The sequence below is a fragment of the Poromitra crassiceps genome (genome assembly GCF_964638095.1).
Source record: "Poromitra crassiceps genome assembly, chromosome: 21".
NCBI classification, from domain to species: Eukaryota; Metazoa; Chordata; class Actinopteri; order Beryciformes; family Melamphaidae; genus Poromitra; species Poromitra crassiceps.
Window position 1 is genome coordinate 20,444,544 of NC_139638.1, and position 18,184 is coordinate 20,462,727.

Here is an 18,184-nt window from a genome sequence, read left to right on the forward strand (position 1 = left end):
CGTGACTCTTCTTTCCTCTGATCTTTGAATTGACCTGTATTTAAACAGAGAAAACCCATCGAGTAAATACATTTTATGCATTCAATTTATAACATTTATTAAATTAATGAGATTAAGGCATCCTCAAATAATCAAGTTGATTTACTGTATGCAAAATGCACTGACAACACTGCTAAATGGGTTCACCTCTCAACTGAGAACAACTCCTAACTTTTCCTTCACCCACATCTTAATCTGCAATCCACTCAACCAATGACTACCACCATATCCTGATTCTGTGTGCTCCTTCCTACCTGCCGGTCAACCTCACAGTTAATACATCTCCATGAGTGTCCTCTCTCCTTCTAGTCACAGCCACCCACCACTTTCCCACTATACGGTTTGATCTCACCCAGCTTCACCTTTTCATGGTCCATGATCATCACGGGGATGATCTCCCCTCTTTCCTCAAGCCTCGCCTCCTCTCAGATTTAACTCCTCCCACCTTCGTCCATGTGATTCTTACGCAAATCAACTTTCACTACTACCCTGCACACTACCCTCCTCCACCACCTTGCCTCCATAACCTCCACCCTGACCCTGGACAGTGCTGCATCTCCACTGTCAACTAAAGACCATCTTCCCCCCCTGTGATCTACCACCAGCAGAGTTCCCAGACCAGAAGAACGAGAGCTCAAACGGTCACAGGAGCTGAGGAGACCATGGTAATATCTCAGATAATGTACACCCCATCAACCCCACACCTCTTAGTGGCCAGACACCATGTGGACTACATTTATTTTTTCCTCTTCTTCCATGAATCACTTTTTTTTCTTTCACTTCTGTGTGGGTAGAAGGTCACACGAGGAATTCCAGCAACAGTTTTTTATTTTTTAGGATGTGTCCTTGGCTACTCCTGGACATTGACGAAGGCCCGAATTGGGCCGAAACTGTTTGTCTCAATAAATGTCCGCCACGGGAGCTATCTAAAACTTGTGTTGCGAGCCCTTTTTTCGTTTATACTCCTGGACATTGCCATCTCTTTTCCCCCGGCCAAGAAGATTGCCTACAACAACTTGACACACGAGATACACGAGAGCTGAAAGAAAAGCAGAAGTGCAAGGAAGCGTGAATTAAACCCTTCGTCAAAACATCTACACGCTTGCTGGAAGCTTGTCTAATTTGTTCTTTAAAATAATCAATTCCATTGAGAAATAGGAATATTATGATGTGCTGAAAATTTCATGAATGAAAAATAATGCTTAGCTAGGTTGGCAGTTGTACCACAATTGTGTTCAAATGACGTGTGTGTGTGTGTGTGTGTGTGTGTGTGTTGCGTGTTGCATTACAAACAAGTGTGGTCAACCTAGTAGTCCATCAGATATTCAATAATGCCATTGATCGGCCATTGAGAACAAACCAATGTGTCCGTTGTTCGATGATGTGATCTGTGATCAGTCGTATATAATATATATTTAAGTCGATATATCTCTACAGCACTTTGTGGAACTGATGGTGTTTATTTTGTGACCACTCAGATTACTGCAATAAGCTTTTTTATGTGTCACATGGTTAATAGTTCACTTAGCAAGTATCGATGGGGCACATTTCTTCCATCCATGTCTTATTTCTCCCGTGTCTGTGTTTGAGTGTTTTCTATTTGAAGTTCCACTTCATACATTATCGCCCATTATTCTGCCAGAGTTTAAAAAAAAATCAGGCTGCTGCTTTGTCATGTGTTTTCCTCATCCATTTTTTGTTGCTATATGCTAGTTAAGGTAACATTTCTGCAGTATAGTGCAGTGGTTCTCAAATGGGGGATCCGGGGAACCCCCAGGGGTCCGTGGCACTTTGCCACGCGGTCCGCGGAAAGTTTTCAGGAAAATAAAAAATAAATTTTTTTTTTTTTTTGCAAAAGCTTCATAGTTCAACGAAAACATTGAATGCTTTAAATCTAAAATGGTTCATGGATTACATTCTAATCTAACAAACCTATCAATTTAAAAGTCAAAGCACGTTACCGTGGAAACAACTAAGCTTAGCCCAAAATCACAAATCAGAATGAGTGGGTCCCCTGGTATATTTTCTATCTTGTAAGGGTAACATTTGAGAACCTCTGCTATACTGGACCAATGCTTACTTTATGAAACAGCTGTTTGTTATTTTACTTTCTGAACCCAGTTCTCCACCAACGGTGTAGAAGACAAAGTAATGGCTGTCCTAATGCTTTCGGTGCCCCTGACAGACATCTGAACAGATTAGGTCTAGGAGATCTCCCCTCCACTTGTCTCCAGGTCTATCCCAGCTTGTACCGACTAACGGCCGTGTTCTTTGCTCTCTCCCCACACACTTGACCAGTCTCCCTCCTCGTCGTCAGCGGCGTACGCCTTGACCACCCCTGGCCTGCCCCCGGGATGGGAGGAGAGGAAGGACTCCAAGGGACGAACTTATTACGTCAACCATAACAGCCGCTCCACTACCTGGACTAGGCCTATCGTGCAGGTACACCAGGTCTGAAAGGCCCAAGCTTTTCCGGGGCTGCCCCCGGACTCGCTGCATGGGGAACTGGACCTCGCCTTGGCCTGCGTCTTGGGCCTCGGCCTGCGTTCTGGATCTCTTTCCTCTGTTCCTCCTCCTGTGTTTTTTTCCATCTTTGTAGCCGTCAGAAAAAGAGAGACGGCTTTGCAACCTCCAGGAATCTTTTTCTGTCTCTCTGTTGAGTTTCTTCTTCTCTCCTACGTATGTGCGTGTGTGCCGTCTTCCTCCTGGTGTCTTAGCGTTTTGTTTGATACACTGGATGAAATCCATCTCTGCATGGTGCCGCCACGTCTTTCCAAACCCAGGCATGGGATTGCAACCACCACTTTTTCCCCCTCTCACTTACCACATGTGTCCCCCCTCCTGTTGTTTCTCCGCTTGTCTCCCCCCTGTCTGTCTGTCTCCCCCCTGTCTGTCTCTGTCTCCCCCCTGTCTGTCTCTGTCTCTCCCCTGTCTGTCTGTCTGTCTCTCTGTGTATCTGGGAGCGAGGCAGCTCTCCACAGTCTGGGCTGGGACAGAGTCTGCTCCAGGGGACTGAGCCTGGTCTGGTAGCGCTGTATGTTTTAACGCTCGCCTCTCTTCCTCTTTCAAATCCACCCTTTCGCTTTCGTACCTTTTAACCCTGTTATCGTTTACCTGTTTGTGCGTTCGTCCGCCATCGTGTACTCTTTTCACTCTTTGCTCGTCATCTGCATTTCGTTGATATTCAAAAAGGAGAGGTCACTGCCAAGTGATGTCCACAAAAATGGAATGAAATATTTACAATTATCGTGCCATGCATTAACACTAACGCAGACTGCATTTCCTCTGAAAGTTATGTTGTTGACCCCAAAGCATTGTTCCCATATTCTCTACTTGGAAGCAACATCTTTATTTAATAATTCATCATTTTTACAATACTCAAGATAAATGATTGTTATTGTGAGCCCTGTTGTTGACTCCCTGCCTGTGTTTGCATCAGGATCTTTCCAGTGCAGACAAGCAGCACCTTTGGCAGCATGGCTTGTGATGGGGACAATTTCTTTTTCTGCACTTACCTTATTAAAGCCCCACCTAACCTGAAGAGTGTTCTTCTCCCTGACAGCTGACTGAAGATGGAGCCAGCACCTCAGCAGCAGCAGCAGCATCAGGAGGTGCCTCGGCTTCGCCTTTGGCACCCCCACCCACCCCCTCCACCTCCTCCTCCAACAACCACCTCCACGAGCCCCAGGTCCGACGAGCCCGTAGCCTCAGCTCCCCCACCGTCACCCTTTCCACCCCCTTGGAGGTGAGAGCTAGCCGCCTGTAGCGTCCCACTCCGCTCCGCTAGCCATACTGTCTCCCTGCACTACCCAACAACTGCTCACTTCTCACATCCTTCTTCCTCCATCCACACCTTTCCATCTCTTAATGACGAGCTGAACCTAAAAATGATTTTTTTTTTAAGTTCACATCCCTACTCAGTGCACCTGTTTAACCATGTATGCGCCCCAAAACATCTCCAAAATCATCAATCAATTTACTTAGTTTTTCACACTTTTTCACATCCAAAGTTCATTTTTCAGGATTTCATTCATAACTGTAATCTATAGTATGCTGACGTAACAAAGTACTATCAAATTTCAACCCCATTTCAACCAATCCTATCACGACATGACCGCTGTCAATCAATCTTCATTGCAGGCAAAATGGCTGCCTAGTGCCTACAGTACACGGGCAGACTTTTCTAGACCATAAATGTTAATATATTTGTCCAATAAGTATGTAACATACAAAATAAAACAAACGGTAATGTCTTTGTTTAATGGAGAATGCAAAGACATGTTAACTGGCTCGTTAAACTGGCATTCCTCCAGGGTCTTACCTCCTGCATTCCAAGCCGCCAGGCGGCACATTTGCCTCGGCTGTGAAACAGCAGTACGCGCGGAGGCAGCCGGTTCCTCGGGCCTCTGCGGATCCCACTGGATTTGGAGGCAGAACACCCCTCACGACCCTGCTCCGGTCAAATCGATGTTTATTCTCACTCGGATACGTCATCACAGATGCTGAGATGTTCCTTCAGCTCGTCTTTAACACTTTCTTTTCATACTATTCTTCATCACCATTTCTGTTCCTTCTGAAGGTGACCAAATCATGATCCTCAACGGATCCTATTTAGTCACCCATCTGCATCATCTCATTCTCACTTTACCTTTTTAATATTATAATTTTCCCTCCGTTATCCCCCCTTCTTTCAGGTTAATTATGTGTTGTTGTTGTTGATGTTGATGCTGCTGATTCTCTCTCCTCACCGTTACCATCTCTTTGGAAATGTTAATCTCATTGACATTCAACCTGCCTTTCCTTCCCAACTCTGATTTTTCATCTCTCCATTCTGAGGCTGATTTTCTTTCCACTCACACACTGCTCTCACCCACTCTGACACGAGACACTGAGAAATGAGCTGATGTCTGAAGACTTAACACAGATTGCAATTAAATCCTGTTTATTCCTATGAAACGCTCTGAGCTTTATACCCTGGCTCTGTGTGTCACCACGATGATTCCATTGTGAACATAGCTGGCGTTTCAGTCACAGCACAGTGTGTCATACCCATAACAGGGAGGAAACCCATCTTAATAATTACAATCTTGTCTGCTGGATCTAGTTACCGTTGAACGAATAATAACCAGAATGTTCCAAAGAAAGCCTCGGAGCATCCAAATCAACTATACAAAAAAAGTCAAATCAAAACATTTGAACGTAAACATTGATCATTAAAACTGTGTTCATGTCATTACATAGCCATAAATCTGCAGTCAGAGAAAAAATAATGGCCAGCAGATGGATGGCTCAGGGCGATATCAAAAAATCCACCCTGTGTGCCTCAATACAAGAACCTCCCTGTTATAAATCCACCCTGTGTGCCTCAATACAAGAACCTCCCTGTTATAAATCCACCCTGTGTGCCTCAATACAAGAACCTCCCTGTTATAAATCCACCCTGTGTGCCTCAATACAAGAACCTCCCTGTTATAAATCCACCCTGTGTGCCTCAATACAAGAACCTCCCTGTTATAAATCCACCCTGTGTGCCTCAATACAAGAACCTCCCTGTTATAAATCCACCCTGTGTGCCTCAATACAAGAACCTCCCTGTTATAAATCCACCCTGTGTGCCTCAATACAAGAACCTCCCTGTTATAAATCCACCCTGTGTGCCTCAATACAAGAACCTCCCTGTTATAAATCCACCCTGTGTGCCTCAATACAAGAACCTCCCTGTTATAAATCCACCCTGTGTGCCTCAATACAAGAACCTCCCTGTTCACTCATTTGCCTTTCAAATGACTCAACCACCTGATCAGATCTCATCTGCACAGTCTGTAATCATTTCTCAGTGCTTTGTGTCTGTTTCAAGTCTGTATCCAATGTTGTTTTTCCCCTTTCATCAAATCACTCGCTTGTGTCTGGATACTAACTAAGTATCATGATGATGATGTGCTGGGCACGTGCTGTTGCAGGTGAAAGTCAATCCCATAACAGGGACAGAAAGGGTACGCTGGTTTAGAACATTATAATTCGCCAAACGTCTCTTTCCTTCGCCGGGGTGAGACACTTGTCCCACTGATGTAGCTTTAGTCCAAACTGACCGCATATAAACCTCCTGTTTACATAGATTAACCCATTGATACCTGATGCAGCATTTGTGTGTGTATCCCTTTAAGACCGCGAACCGCGTTAACGCAGTTCACGGTCTTAAAGGGATACACACACAAATGAGGGATAAAGACGCAAATGCTGCATCAGGTATCAATGGGTTAACAACAAGTGGCATGGGCGAATGATCAACTACAACAGTGATACTCAACTTGCGGCCCGGGGGCCAGATGCGGCCCGCGGTAGGGTGCCGAGTGGCCCCCCCCAATCATTCTCTAATTCACAATGAAAACTAACATTAAATAAAGTTTGACTGAGCTCCAGATAAATTGACAAATATTGCCACCTGCTCGCCGCTCAAGCACTTATATGTACTTAACTAACTTAACCTGACTAATACAGGAACTATCCTGTGTGCACAAAATTGTCAGACTAAACTCCAAATGACACCCCCAAAAAACTACAATCCGCTACAGAAAAATGTATATTATTATTGTTCGTTTATTAACTGACCCTGACCCTGGCCTCCTGTCATTTTGCAGAAGTGGCCCCCGAGCAAAGCAACTTGAGTATCCCTGAACTACAAGATGATTTTGACAGTTAAACGTCTGCTTTTTGTTGCTCGTTTGCCTTTAGCAAAGCAGAGAGAATAGATGGACAAAGCTCATTCGTCTTTGTTTTGAAGGCCATGTGATATTATGGACTCGTCGTCCAAATCTCATCACGAGTTTTAAAGTCAGGATGATGTTGAAATCTTGCATCACACAGTGATGGGGGAGTTTAGCAGCTGTTGCACCACGGATCAAATTCTATGCACTCATCACTCCGCGTGCGTGCGTGATGGGGGGTGTTATATGAGTACCGGTATATTTGGGTCCTTCCTTGTGTGTGTGTGTGTTGTGTGTGTGTGTGTGTGTGTGTGTGTGTGTGTGTGTGTGTGTGTGTGTGTGTGTGTGTGTACCTGTGATTGCAGGTTAGAGCAGCTGATCGTTTTACAGAAACCTGTGAAACCGGCATGTCTCCTCCTCTGTGCAAAACATGTGTTCACCTTCAGCAGCACACAACCTGGTTAATTAAGATGAATACATTGTATCTAAAAATGGACAATCTCCGGTTATCTGTTCTGACTGCATTTAATAGCAGTGGGGGGGGGCTGTCAAGGGAGCAGACTTAAAATAGGTTTAATTAGTGTGTGTGTGTGTGTGTGTGTGTGTGTGTGTGTGTGTGTGTGTGTGTGTGTTAGGAAGTGTGTGTGTGTGTGTGTGTGTGTGTGTTAACAAGATGTGAGAATGTAAGTGGAAGTCAAATCCTCACTCTAGAATGTTGTAATTACCAGGTGGAGAGGTGGGCAGGTCTATAGATTAATTAACGAGGCCTTTTCTCTTCTAACACATCAGATGAGTCAATGGGACAGGGTGCTAATTGGTGTCAAAAGAACGGTGTGCTGTCGGAGCGCTCGTTAGCGAGTCTCGTTAGCGAGTCCCCATCGTCCTCATGAAACTTTTTAAGACGCGCTCGTCAGCGAGTCCCCATCGTCCTCATGAAACTTTTTAAGACGCGAGAAAAGGACAAATTCCTGTGGAAGCAGCAGGGCTCCTCCTGGACCAGTGGCATTACGTCTCTGGTTCAGGCGAGGGAGAAGTCAACGGAGATCCTCTTTCTTTCTTTGACTCTTTGATGCTTTTTCCTGGACCTCTCTAATCCTCTCGGGGGAGAACATTCTTCAGCTTGTTTTTGGAAAAGAGAACAAAAGGAAAAAGTTCACAGGATTCTTCTCGGAAAGAACTTGCGGACTGGTTTCCTTCGTCGTCTCGTTCATTTTGCTTCGAGGGGGACCAGTGACATGTTGTCACGATGCCAGTCATCCGGGGTGTTTTTTACCTCGTCTCCTCACCTTCTCCGTTTCCTCTCATGTGACCCATAATGTTACATAATCATTTTACCATTTGCATTTTGTCTCCAGGGGGCCAACAACATCCAGGTGCGGAGGGCCGTGAAGGACACCGTCTCCAACCCCCAGTCTCCCCAGCCGTCCCCCTACAGCTCCCCCAAGTCCCAGCACAAGCCTCAGCAGAGCTTCCTGCCCCCGGGCTGGGAGATGAGGATAGCGCCTAACGGACGACCCTTCTTCATCGACCACAACAGCAGGGTCACCACCTGGGTGAGCCAGCAGCCACGCTGCTTTCCAAAAGGACTATTGAGATTGAGCTTGTTCGGTTTTACCTCGGGCAAATTTAGGAGGCGGTTTTTGAAATATGATTAAACCTATAAAACCAGTTAGGATTTTAAGTTGTGATCCTTTTGTTTGATTGTGAATACTGTTTGACAGTTTCATTTATTGAATAGATATTTTAAAATGTATACAGGGAGGGCAGTGGTGGTGGTTGTCGATTTCACGGGATCTTACAGTGACATCTGGTGGTGTTTAAGTGAATGTAAGAAATGGTGTAGATTGATTGTAGCCTCCTTCAAACTAGTGATATTCAGTTAGTTTGATTATATTGAGAAGACCTCCTAAACCCAAAGCAACTGCAATTTTGACGAGTTTGGATCCATTTTGTTCTGGATCTTTCTTCCCCCTAATTGTTTAACACTACTTCCTATACCCTCTTTTGTCTCTCTCTGTTTCATCTCTTCCCTCCCTCCCTCTCTCCCTCCCTCCCTCTCTCTCTCTCTCTCTCCCTCCATCCCTCCCTCCCTCCATCCCCCTCTCTGACGACCAGGACGATCCCAGGTTGAAGTATCCGGTCCATATGAGGAGTAAGAACTCGATGGAGCCTGGTGACCTGGGCCCTCTTAATGTGAGTACGGTCCAGAGTGGACCAACTGCTTTGGCCACAAATCACATTAGGAAAAACTTCAAGGGACAGCTCACCCTAAAATCCAAAATACGTATATGCGCTCTCACCTGCAGTGCTATTTATCCATCTATATAATTTTGTGTTAGTTGCTTGAGTTTTGGAGATATCGGCCGCAGAGTTTCTGCCTTCTCTCCAATACAATGGAACTGGATGGCACTCGGCCAAAGAAATACATTTAAAAACTTAACAGCAATGTCTCTTTCCAGAAATCCTGACCCCGTTACTCAAGATAATCCACAGACCTTGTTATGAGTATTTTCATGGAGGAACTATTTTCTTTTGACCGAACTACAACCGCTAGCTGCTAGCTAGTTCCTACATGAGACTGCAAAAGAAAATAGTTCCTAGAAGAGAAGGCAGTCATCTTTGCGGCCAAAATCTCCAAAACTCCAAAAAGGCAACTATCCCAAATCGATATAGATGGATAAATAGCACTACAGGTGAGAGGAAAAATATATATTTTGGATTTTAGGGTGAGCTGTCCCTTTAAGAGTCCCCTTAAAAGGCCAAACACTGTTCACTTGCTAATAAGTGCTATTACCATATCAATCTATTACCTATTCGTCAAAATTTCCCCTGTATTATTGGTTTACCAAGACAAATCTTCCAATGATGACAGAAGAGATTTATCCAACTAGTTGAATAATCAGTGATTATTTTACAAAGTACATTATGGTACATATAGTTTACTTAATGTTGTACCTGTTATTTTAAAGATCAAGCCCTTTCTGTTAGTTAGCTTAATTTAATGGCCGATTTATGCTTGATTTAAAGTGTGGGAATGAAATTGCTTTTGGGGTAAAAGATGAGCTTTGAGTATGTGATCTGACTCTGTAAGACGCAATGTGGCTCTCATGTTTGTCCTATTAGAAAAGAGGTGGCAGGACGGAGTTGATGGGTGTGAAATAGTGAACATTTGTAGCCTGTGGATGTCTATTCACCTACAGTGTTTTAATCTATTTGAATCAGACAAACTGCCAACCACTAGGCTAACCCTTATCTTAGCTAGGCTAACCATTATCTTAGCTACGCTACCCCTTATCTTAGCTAGGCTAACCCCTCCCTTATCTTAGCTAGGTTTTGAATAACCAATGATTCATAGGTTTGCACATCTCACAGGCGTGTGTGGTGTGTGCATGTGTGTATGTTCTCTCTTTCTTCCTCTCTCTCTCTCTCTTCATTCTGGGGGATCTTTTGTACACTACTTCTTCTACACCTGGCCATATCTGTTTGGCAGAACCTACCAGAGGAGGTTGGTTGGTGCCTCCCCCCCTCTGCCTGCCTACCTACCTGTCTGGTCTGGTCTGGTCAAATGCCTGCAAGACAGCCTTGCTCTTTCTCTCTCTCTCTCTCCCCCCCTCTCTCCCTCTCTCTCTCCCTCATATATGACCGGCATGGATGGACTGTATCAACCCTCCCCTGTCAGCTGTATTATGCCCCACCCCCTCCTGCTCCTCTCTCTGTGGCCCCTCCCTCGACCACTGCCCGCGCCCCTCTTAGAGGGCCGCCACACCGAAAACACTTGAAAAGCACTAGCGGCCACTAGAGGGCGACCGATGCGTCACCTCACCTCACGTCTCCTGTCTCGTGCCAAAAAGTTGCATTTGAACACAGACACCGCAAATACGACAGGCGACGGGCAGCTAGCACGTACGTTCTAGACCTGATTCATGAAACAAGGTAGCGTTTGCCTACCATTTCGCTCACTTCAACGGTTTCGTAATAATATAGCTACTTCTAATCCAGATTATGTTTGATAAAATGTTGCAAATGGCGCTGGCGTTGTCAGCCCTCGTCTGGTCTTTTGCTTGTGGAAGAAAGGAAGTGGCACAGGTGGAAAAATAAGGAGAAACCGCACTAAGTAAAGTGGGTGATATGTAGCGAGAGGCTCGAGGGACTTTCCTGAAACAACGAAAAATATCAATGGATTGGAATGATCAGGTGAGATAACGCTGGGGAAATTATCAGAGCGTTTTGTGTGCCCTCTCTCCTGCTTCGCTACCCCTGATCAGCCAATCAGAGTGACTTCTCTCACCGACGGCCAAAGGCCGATTTAACACGTTGAACCAGACAGAAAAGCCGCCGACTAGAGCCAGCGGTGCGCGACACACCGCAATCACTAGCGCGACAGACGTCGGACGCCGACGAATTTTTGTCTTTACCGTTCGGAACGCACACCCACACCCACACGCACACCTCCGTTTGACAGATTTTCAGACTCCGCCCCTCTCCCCCACCCCTTTACTCTCGATCTCAGCTCCTCCTCCTTTGTGTTTATTGCCTGACTGCCGGTGCTGTATGAGTGTGTTTGGCCCGTCACACTGTACTGGGTGCTCACTGTGTCAGTGGTGGTGTACTGGCTTGTGCTGGTGGCTCACCTGTCTGTTGTGGTCGTTAACTGTATCCCTGCCTTGCCACTTGTCTGAGAGCCAGCTCAAAATAGAAGAGAAAAAACCTTTAATTTCCTTTGCGATGGTTTGATTGAGCTTGCCTGCATGCTGGGGCAACCATAGTGCCAGGACCTTTTTCATGCTCAGTCAAGTTCAATCAAGCATCAATTAAAAAATCAAATAAATTAAAATGAAATGACTATTTGAGCCTGGTCCCTAGGTACTGCCTGATGGCGATTGTATGGTTTAACTCACTCGTTCCTCTCTCTCTCTCTGCAGCCTGGATGGGAGGAGAGAGTCCACTCAGATGGACGTACCTTCTACATCGACCACAGTAAGGCAGCTCTGTCTCACTTCTTTCTGTCTCTCCTCCATGCTTGTATTTAGTCTCTGTCTGATCTGTCGTTGTCTCTTTCATCACCCAGTTGACTTCCTCTTCCTGTGTTTTCTGGCTTCAGCACAGCACACATGTTCTTTACTTGAGAAATTTACCACGAGAGGAAGGGGGTTGTGGCCACATTTACCACTGGTACAGGGTTGTGGCACGAGGCGAAGCCGAGTGCCATAAACCCTGTACCAGTGGTAAATGTGGCCACAACCCCCTTCATCGAGTGGTAAATTTCTTTTCTACAATAGCTACCACATAATATAAAAAATACACAATTGTAACATTCAATTCATTTATTTACAATCATTACTGGTTTCAGAATACATTTATCCTTCCGCCACAGAATATAGTTCCATACACAACACACAACAGTCCCAGGTTCACTCCGTGACAACTCAAGCTCAGCCAGTTCTCTCTCCCCAATTTCACCATGTCGTTCTTTGTTCACTTCACCTTCATCTTCATCTAACCACTGCTCAAAACTCAATCCACCCAGTAAATCAAACGTTACTACGAAATCGGACATTTCCTTGTTAGAGATTTGTAGACTGACAGGCTAACAGTGGGCGGAGTCAGCACAGGTGTTCTTCATTCATCAGGGAGCGGAGTGATACTGCGGTTGGAGCCGAACTGTAGATTGTTGGCCTATTTACCACTGTTGCTAGCCAATCAGAATCCAGTATTCACTCATGCTGTTGTAGAAACAGATGTTTGTCAGTGAAGGCTTAAGCACACGGTCCATTACAGAACTGTGTATGACAACAGAACAAGATGTGTAGTAATAATAATAATAATAATAATAATAATAATAATAATAATGATTGGATTTATATAGCGCCTTTCCAAGTGCTCAAAGCGCTTCACAGAATCATTATTCGTTCACACCATTCGTACCGGTGGTTCGAAAGCGTGGCAGCCACACATCGGCGCTCAGCGGCCCCTCCGACCACCATCATTCATGTCTACATTCATACCAATCATACGAGGCAAGGAGGGTTAAGTGTCTTGCCCAAGGACACAACGACAGCAGCTGGGAGGGAGCGGGGATCGAACCGCCAACCCTTGCGTCATTGGCCGACCCGCTCTACCTCCTGAGCTAAAGCCGCCCCCGTAGGTGTAGGTGTTTAGTAAGCCCGCTCCACTCAACAGGCACTATTCAGATCAATATTAGCGCGCCGTGTGCTAACCTGAGTACGGATCAGGTATCTGAACTAGGGATGTCACGATACTAGAATTTCTACTTCGACACCGATACCCAGGAAAATATCGATACTCGATACCATTTTCGATACCACGGGAAGGGGTTGGATGACGACAGATCAAGAAGCATAAAAATAAAGTTAGACAGATGGACGGACAGACGCACACTTCTCCATAATCTAGACAGCAGATTAGCCCTGCTCTCGGTGAGCACTGAAACTGAATGTACAGGTCGTGTCGTTGAAAATGGCGTGGACGCCTGACGTGATGAAGCGGTGTCAGTAAACTAAACGATGATGTCTGGTAATGAGGATGGCCGTGAAGCGAGAGGAACATACTGTAGGTAGCCAATCTTGATTTGACGAAATATGCTCACTGATGAACATCCATTTGAATAGATTGTGTGATCATTTTACAAGTCTGAGTGACATTTGTGTTTGTTCCATCCAGATACAAAGAACACCCAGTGGGAGGACCCCCGTTTGCAGAGTCCAGCTATAACAGGCCCGGTGAGTAGTGCTCCCTTAAAGTCGAGCTGAACCCAAAAATGACTTTTCTTTTCTTTTAGTTTCAAATACCTGGGTATGCAGTGCACCTATTTAATAATGTATGCAAACAAAATCTCAAAAGTCTAATTTCTTTTGTTTTTCACACTTTTTCACATCAAAAGTTCATTTTTCAAGATTTCATTGATAACAGTAATGTACAGTTTGCTGACGTCACCTAGTACTATCACATTTCTACCCCATTTCAACCAATCATATCACGACATGCAGCTGTCAATCAAATCTTCATTTCAGGATAATTTTCTCTTCCAAAAGAAAGAGAAAATAGCGCCTAGTGCCTGTCATCTGGCAGAATTCCTATCCCATAAACTAACTACTAACTTGGCCAATTGTTAGAAACATGAACAAAAACCCAAAACTATCATCTCTAAGAATGCAAAGAAATGTAACTGGCTCGTTAAAACCAGGAATATCATTTACATTTATAACGATAATGGCGCCTCCGAGCCTGACAGCCTCCCTGGCTGTCAGGGGTCGTCTCTCTGAGTTTCCAGGCGGGCGGGCAGCTCCCATGCATCGGATTGTCCGCTCGCTCCGCACGAAGCAGCCTGGCTGCCTGGTACTCCGCGGATCCCACTCGCTCCGCACGACAACACGCTGAATCCCACCCCGATTTGGGGGTGGAACACGCCAGGATTGGCCAATGCCAAAGCCAGTCCCCAGAATTGTCAAATCAAATAATCGACACCGTATATGGTCCGCCTCTCAATTTGTTTTCAGTCTGAAACGGACTCAGATGCACGTGACGAACGGGTTCACCTCGACTTTAATGCCTCGCCTGTAGAGGGAGCCACACCTGTGTTGCTATGGAAACAACAACTCGCCCCTCCATTCACAAAGTAGTACTATATGCCACACACTGTTGTCAGCCTTAGTGTATGTCATCACTAATGTCCTCCTAACACAACAAAGATAAGTCACTTTGTCACTGTGGTTTGTCACTTAACATGCCAACACCTTCATGTCATTCTGTGTGCCACTTGAGATACCGTCGGCCCTCCCTGGAAATCATTGCCAACCCTCTCCCCAAATGACACTGTAGTGTAGATGCTCTTGTACGAGTAGGAACTGAAGGATAGTTCTGTTAGTTCTGTTAAAACGAATTCTCTGTCCCTTGACTCCTTGTGTTGTTTGCTTCCTGTGCAGGCTGTTCCCTACTCCAGAGAGTTCAAACAGAAATATGACTACTTCAGGAAGAAATTGAAGAAACCGGTAATTCTTTTTATTTTTATTTTTTATTTTATTTTTATTTTTTACGTGCAGTATGTAATTTTCTGCCGCTAGGGGTCTCAAACTCAAAACAATAACAGAAGAGAAGGTCTCCTTGTTTTTACACATTTGAATGCTATAATAATATAATGATCATGCTAAAGGTATTGCATCTTTAAGTTAACTTTTGTACAGTCATACCAATGCAAAGCTAAAATTTGGGGAAATTCCAGCTTCTCGTTGTGAAACAAGGCCGTCTGTTTTACTTGCATTTTGATTCTGCTTGATTGCATCAATCTTGGTCAACATCCCTGACAGTCTAACAGGGATATGAATTATGAACACACTGTGGGAGTCAATTAGCTTTTAATTAGTTGTAGTGTTCATTCTAAGCATTTGACTTCTCTTCCTAATGAGCACTTCTTGCGTATGGTGCAGAATTACACATGACTGCTCTTACTGGAATCTCATCTTGGATGAATAACTAATTAGCTGAGCTGAGAGATGTTTTTTCACAGTCTCTGACACTGCTTTCAGTGTTGTGTTAGAACAAGGCGGTTATCCTTCTCAATAAAAATGAGTCTTTCCACTGGTGTGCTTATTTACTGTCTGATTTAGCTTTGTTTGTTCAAAATGAAACTTGATCTCACCTAAATTTGATGCCAATTTTGTTTTTAAATTTGCATCCATTTTTTGAATAAAACCGATTCTGCTTTGCGAACCTCTCCAGGCGGACATCCCCAACCGATTTGAGATGAAGCTGCACAGGACCAACATCTTTGAGGAGTCGTACCGTCGCATCATGTCCCTGAAGAGGCCAGATATCCTGAAGTCACGGCTGTGGATCGAGTTTGAGTCGGAGAAGGGATTGGACTACGGCGGTGTGGCCAGAGAGTGGTTCTTCCTCTTGTCCAAGGAGATGTTCAACCCTTACTATGGCCTGTTTGAATACTCCGCCACGTAAGTGTGTGCCTGTATGTATGTACTGTGTGTGTGTGTGTGTGTTAAATTTTGGATACCCTGTTGTTTAAAACCAGAGGTACAGTAGGTAGTTTTGAAGCACTTTGACTGACTCCCTCCACTCCCCACCGAGCCAAAAAGCTGGAGTGAAAAGTTACGTTGAAAGGAAAATTACAGGGTAAACAGCACTGCTATCAATATTAACACGTTCACTGCCATTGACGAGATATCTCGGCTTACAAAATCCAACGGTTGACTGCCAATGACGAGATATCTCGGCTTAAAAAAAAAAAAAAAAGAATTGACGGTGGGACGTGGATCCAACCCTTTTACGTCTCCTATACAAATATTGGAGGTATTGAATGTGTATAATCTATTTTAGCGACCCACTGAGTGGCGACATGTCTCTCCAGAGTAGAAAGAGGCGAGCCAAAACTGCAGGGAAAAGCGCGAGGAAGCCGTTCTCATACTGTAAAATGGATGGCGAAAACGCTTTCGCTTTCTCACTGACGCACAGCGGTGGCAACGGTGGGGGGTTCCAAGAATAGACTGGGTGCACACTTTGAAACACGCAGCATAAATAAGCGCAGAATCGCAAGAGCTTCATCAGAGCTCAACCGAAACGCCAAGAAACGAGCGAGCCCCATCCAGCGAGCCCCATCCAGACTGCCAGGCAGCAGCAACTCGTTTGTGACAGACCCGCTGCAGAGCCAAGGAGGGCGGAGGAGAACGCCCACGGAGGGAGGAGTTTGAAGCAGAGGGGGGTTTCCTGCTGTTATGGAGGAAATTACTGTTCAAAACTATTGTTTAGATGTCTGACGTCTTACTGATGCCAAAAATGAATGGTTAAAGTGACTGTTCTATCGAATTTCACAAAAAGCCGTTGATCTCAGAATAAATTTTCAGACGCTGAAACCATGCTGTATTCAACTGCTAATGCTTACATAACTACTAACTCGACAAACTAACTCTTTTAGACAGAGAAAGCACACATTCTATTAGTTCTTTTGAGATATTGTGTGTTCACAAAATCCTAACAGAAACGAATCCTCGGCTCTTGAAAGATGAGCCAGAATCCTCAAAAAAAAACCTTGGCAGAAGCTAACTACAGTATTGAAAAACGGCTGGCAGTGAATGTGTTAAAAGGGTAACGATGTCGAGGATAAGGTTAAGGCAAGAGAAGAAGGTTACTAGTTGGCAGAAGGCAAAAGAAAACACTAAAAAACAGTCATGCTACGATGACAATATGGACACCACTAAAAGCAGTGTTGGGCAAGTTACTTTCAAAATGTAATATACTACATATTATTAGTTACTTTCATTTGAAAGTAATAAGTTACTTTACAATATTACTGTCTGTGTAGAGTGACTCGTTACTTATTACACTACTTTTGCATTACTTTCACCAAAACAACTGCAGTAGCAGAATGACATCGCTGCCCCGGAACATCCCGAAAGATTATTTCAACCGTCTTGAAGTCAGTGTAAAGCGTCCAAAATTCTCAGTTATCCTTCTCCTTTGTTATTGTAATCTATAATGGTTATTTGCATAAAAAGAGACAATTTAATTAGGAAATTTTTTAAATATGTGCTTTGATTAAAAATGTAACTCAATTTGTAACTTGTGTTACTTGACAAAGTAACTGGTATAATATTACTGAAATCCTATTGGTAATAAGTTAGATTACTGCGTTACTGCTAAAAGTAATCTATTACATGTAATATGTTACTTTTGTAATGAGTTACCCCCAACACTGACTAAAAGCATATGACAGCACTGACAGAGAAGTTGGTGTAGTTCATATGGCTGAGAAACCATTTGTGTGTGTGTGTGTGTGTGTGTGTGTGTGTGTGTGTGTGTGCGTGTGTGTGTGTGTGTGTGTGCGTGTGCGTGCGTGCGTGTGCCTGTAAATGTCTGTGATCGAGTCCTTGAAGGCAGAGAGAGATGAAATTGTCCACTTTCAGAGTCTTTTGCAACTCATTCCACTCGTTCAGCAGCCTGGCATGCGGAGGTTGTAACCCTGGGCATGTTCAGCAGCAGCAGCCTGGGCATGTTCAGCAGCAGCATGTGATGAGCAGACGGGAAGCTGATGCATAGCTGCTACTGATTTAGAGCCATGAGGAACGTTTTGTTTTTTTCCATGTAGAGTCCGTGTTTTGGGCACGGCCGCCGCCTTCTCTAGCCTGACTCCGCTAGATGGGGGCGGCATTGTTCCACAAATTCACAATGGTTGTGAAACAAATGTGAACGAACTTACATCCATCTGGCAGCGTCAGGTTACTTCTTCTCTCCCTTCCCGACCAGTCATATATAGCTTCCTTTGACTTTGACTGGTTTTTCCTTTTCCTCTCATTCATTCGGCCATCCTGAAAACTTTACAAATGTTTTCCCGCTTCCTAAAGTCATGAAAGTGTCACTGGTTTCTGTTCCTTCTGTCACGCTCTACTTGGCATTACCATCGCCAGCTGATGAGT

General features: G+C 44.6%; 1 protein-coding gene across 3 annotated transcripts in view; it reads left to right on the top strand.

Moving 5' to 3' along the window:
• Positions 1-18,184, top strand: part of nedd4l (NEDD4 like E3 ubiquitin protein ligase) — a gene marked incomplete at its 5' end in the record, with an annotated part of 87,465 nt that overhangs the window by 55,233 nt on the left and 14,048 nt on the right. For 2 of the 3 annotated variants that reach the window (XM_083657803.1, XM_083657804.1), the window contains 9 exons: positions 645-704; positions 2,338-2,481; positions 3,602-3,784; positions 8,099-8,296; positions 8,859-8,936; positions 11,666-11,720; positions 13,425-13,483; positions 14,687-14,752; positions 15,480-15,709. In XM_083657803.1, coding sequence (XP_083513929.1) covers positions 645-704; positions 2,338-2,481; positions 3,602-3,784; positions 8,099-8,296; positions 8,859-8,936; positions 11,666-11,720; positions 13,425-13,483; positions 14,687-14,752; positions 15,480-15,709 — 1,073 coding nt within the window. The remainder of the gene's footprint in view (positions 1-644; positions 705-2,337; positions 2,482-3,601; positions 3,785-8,098; positions 8,297-8,858; positions 8,937-11,665; positions 11,721-13,424; positions 13,484-14,686; positions 14,753-15,479; positions 15,710-18,184) is intronic. The other variant, XM_083657805.1, reaches the window with a different exon arrangement.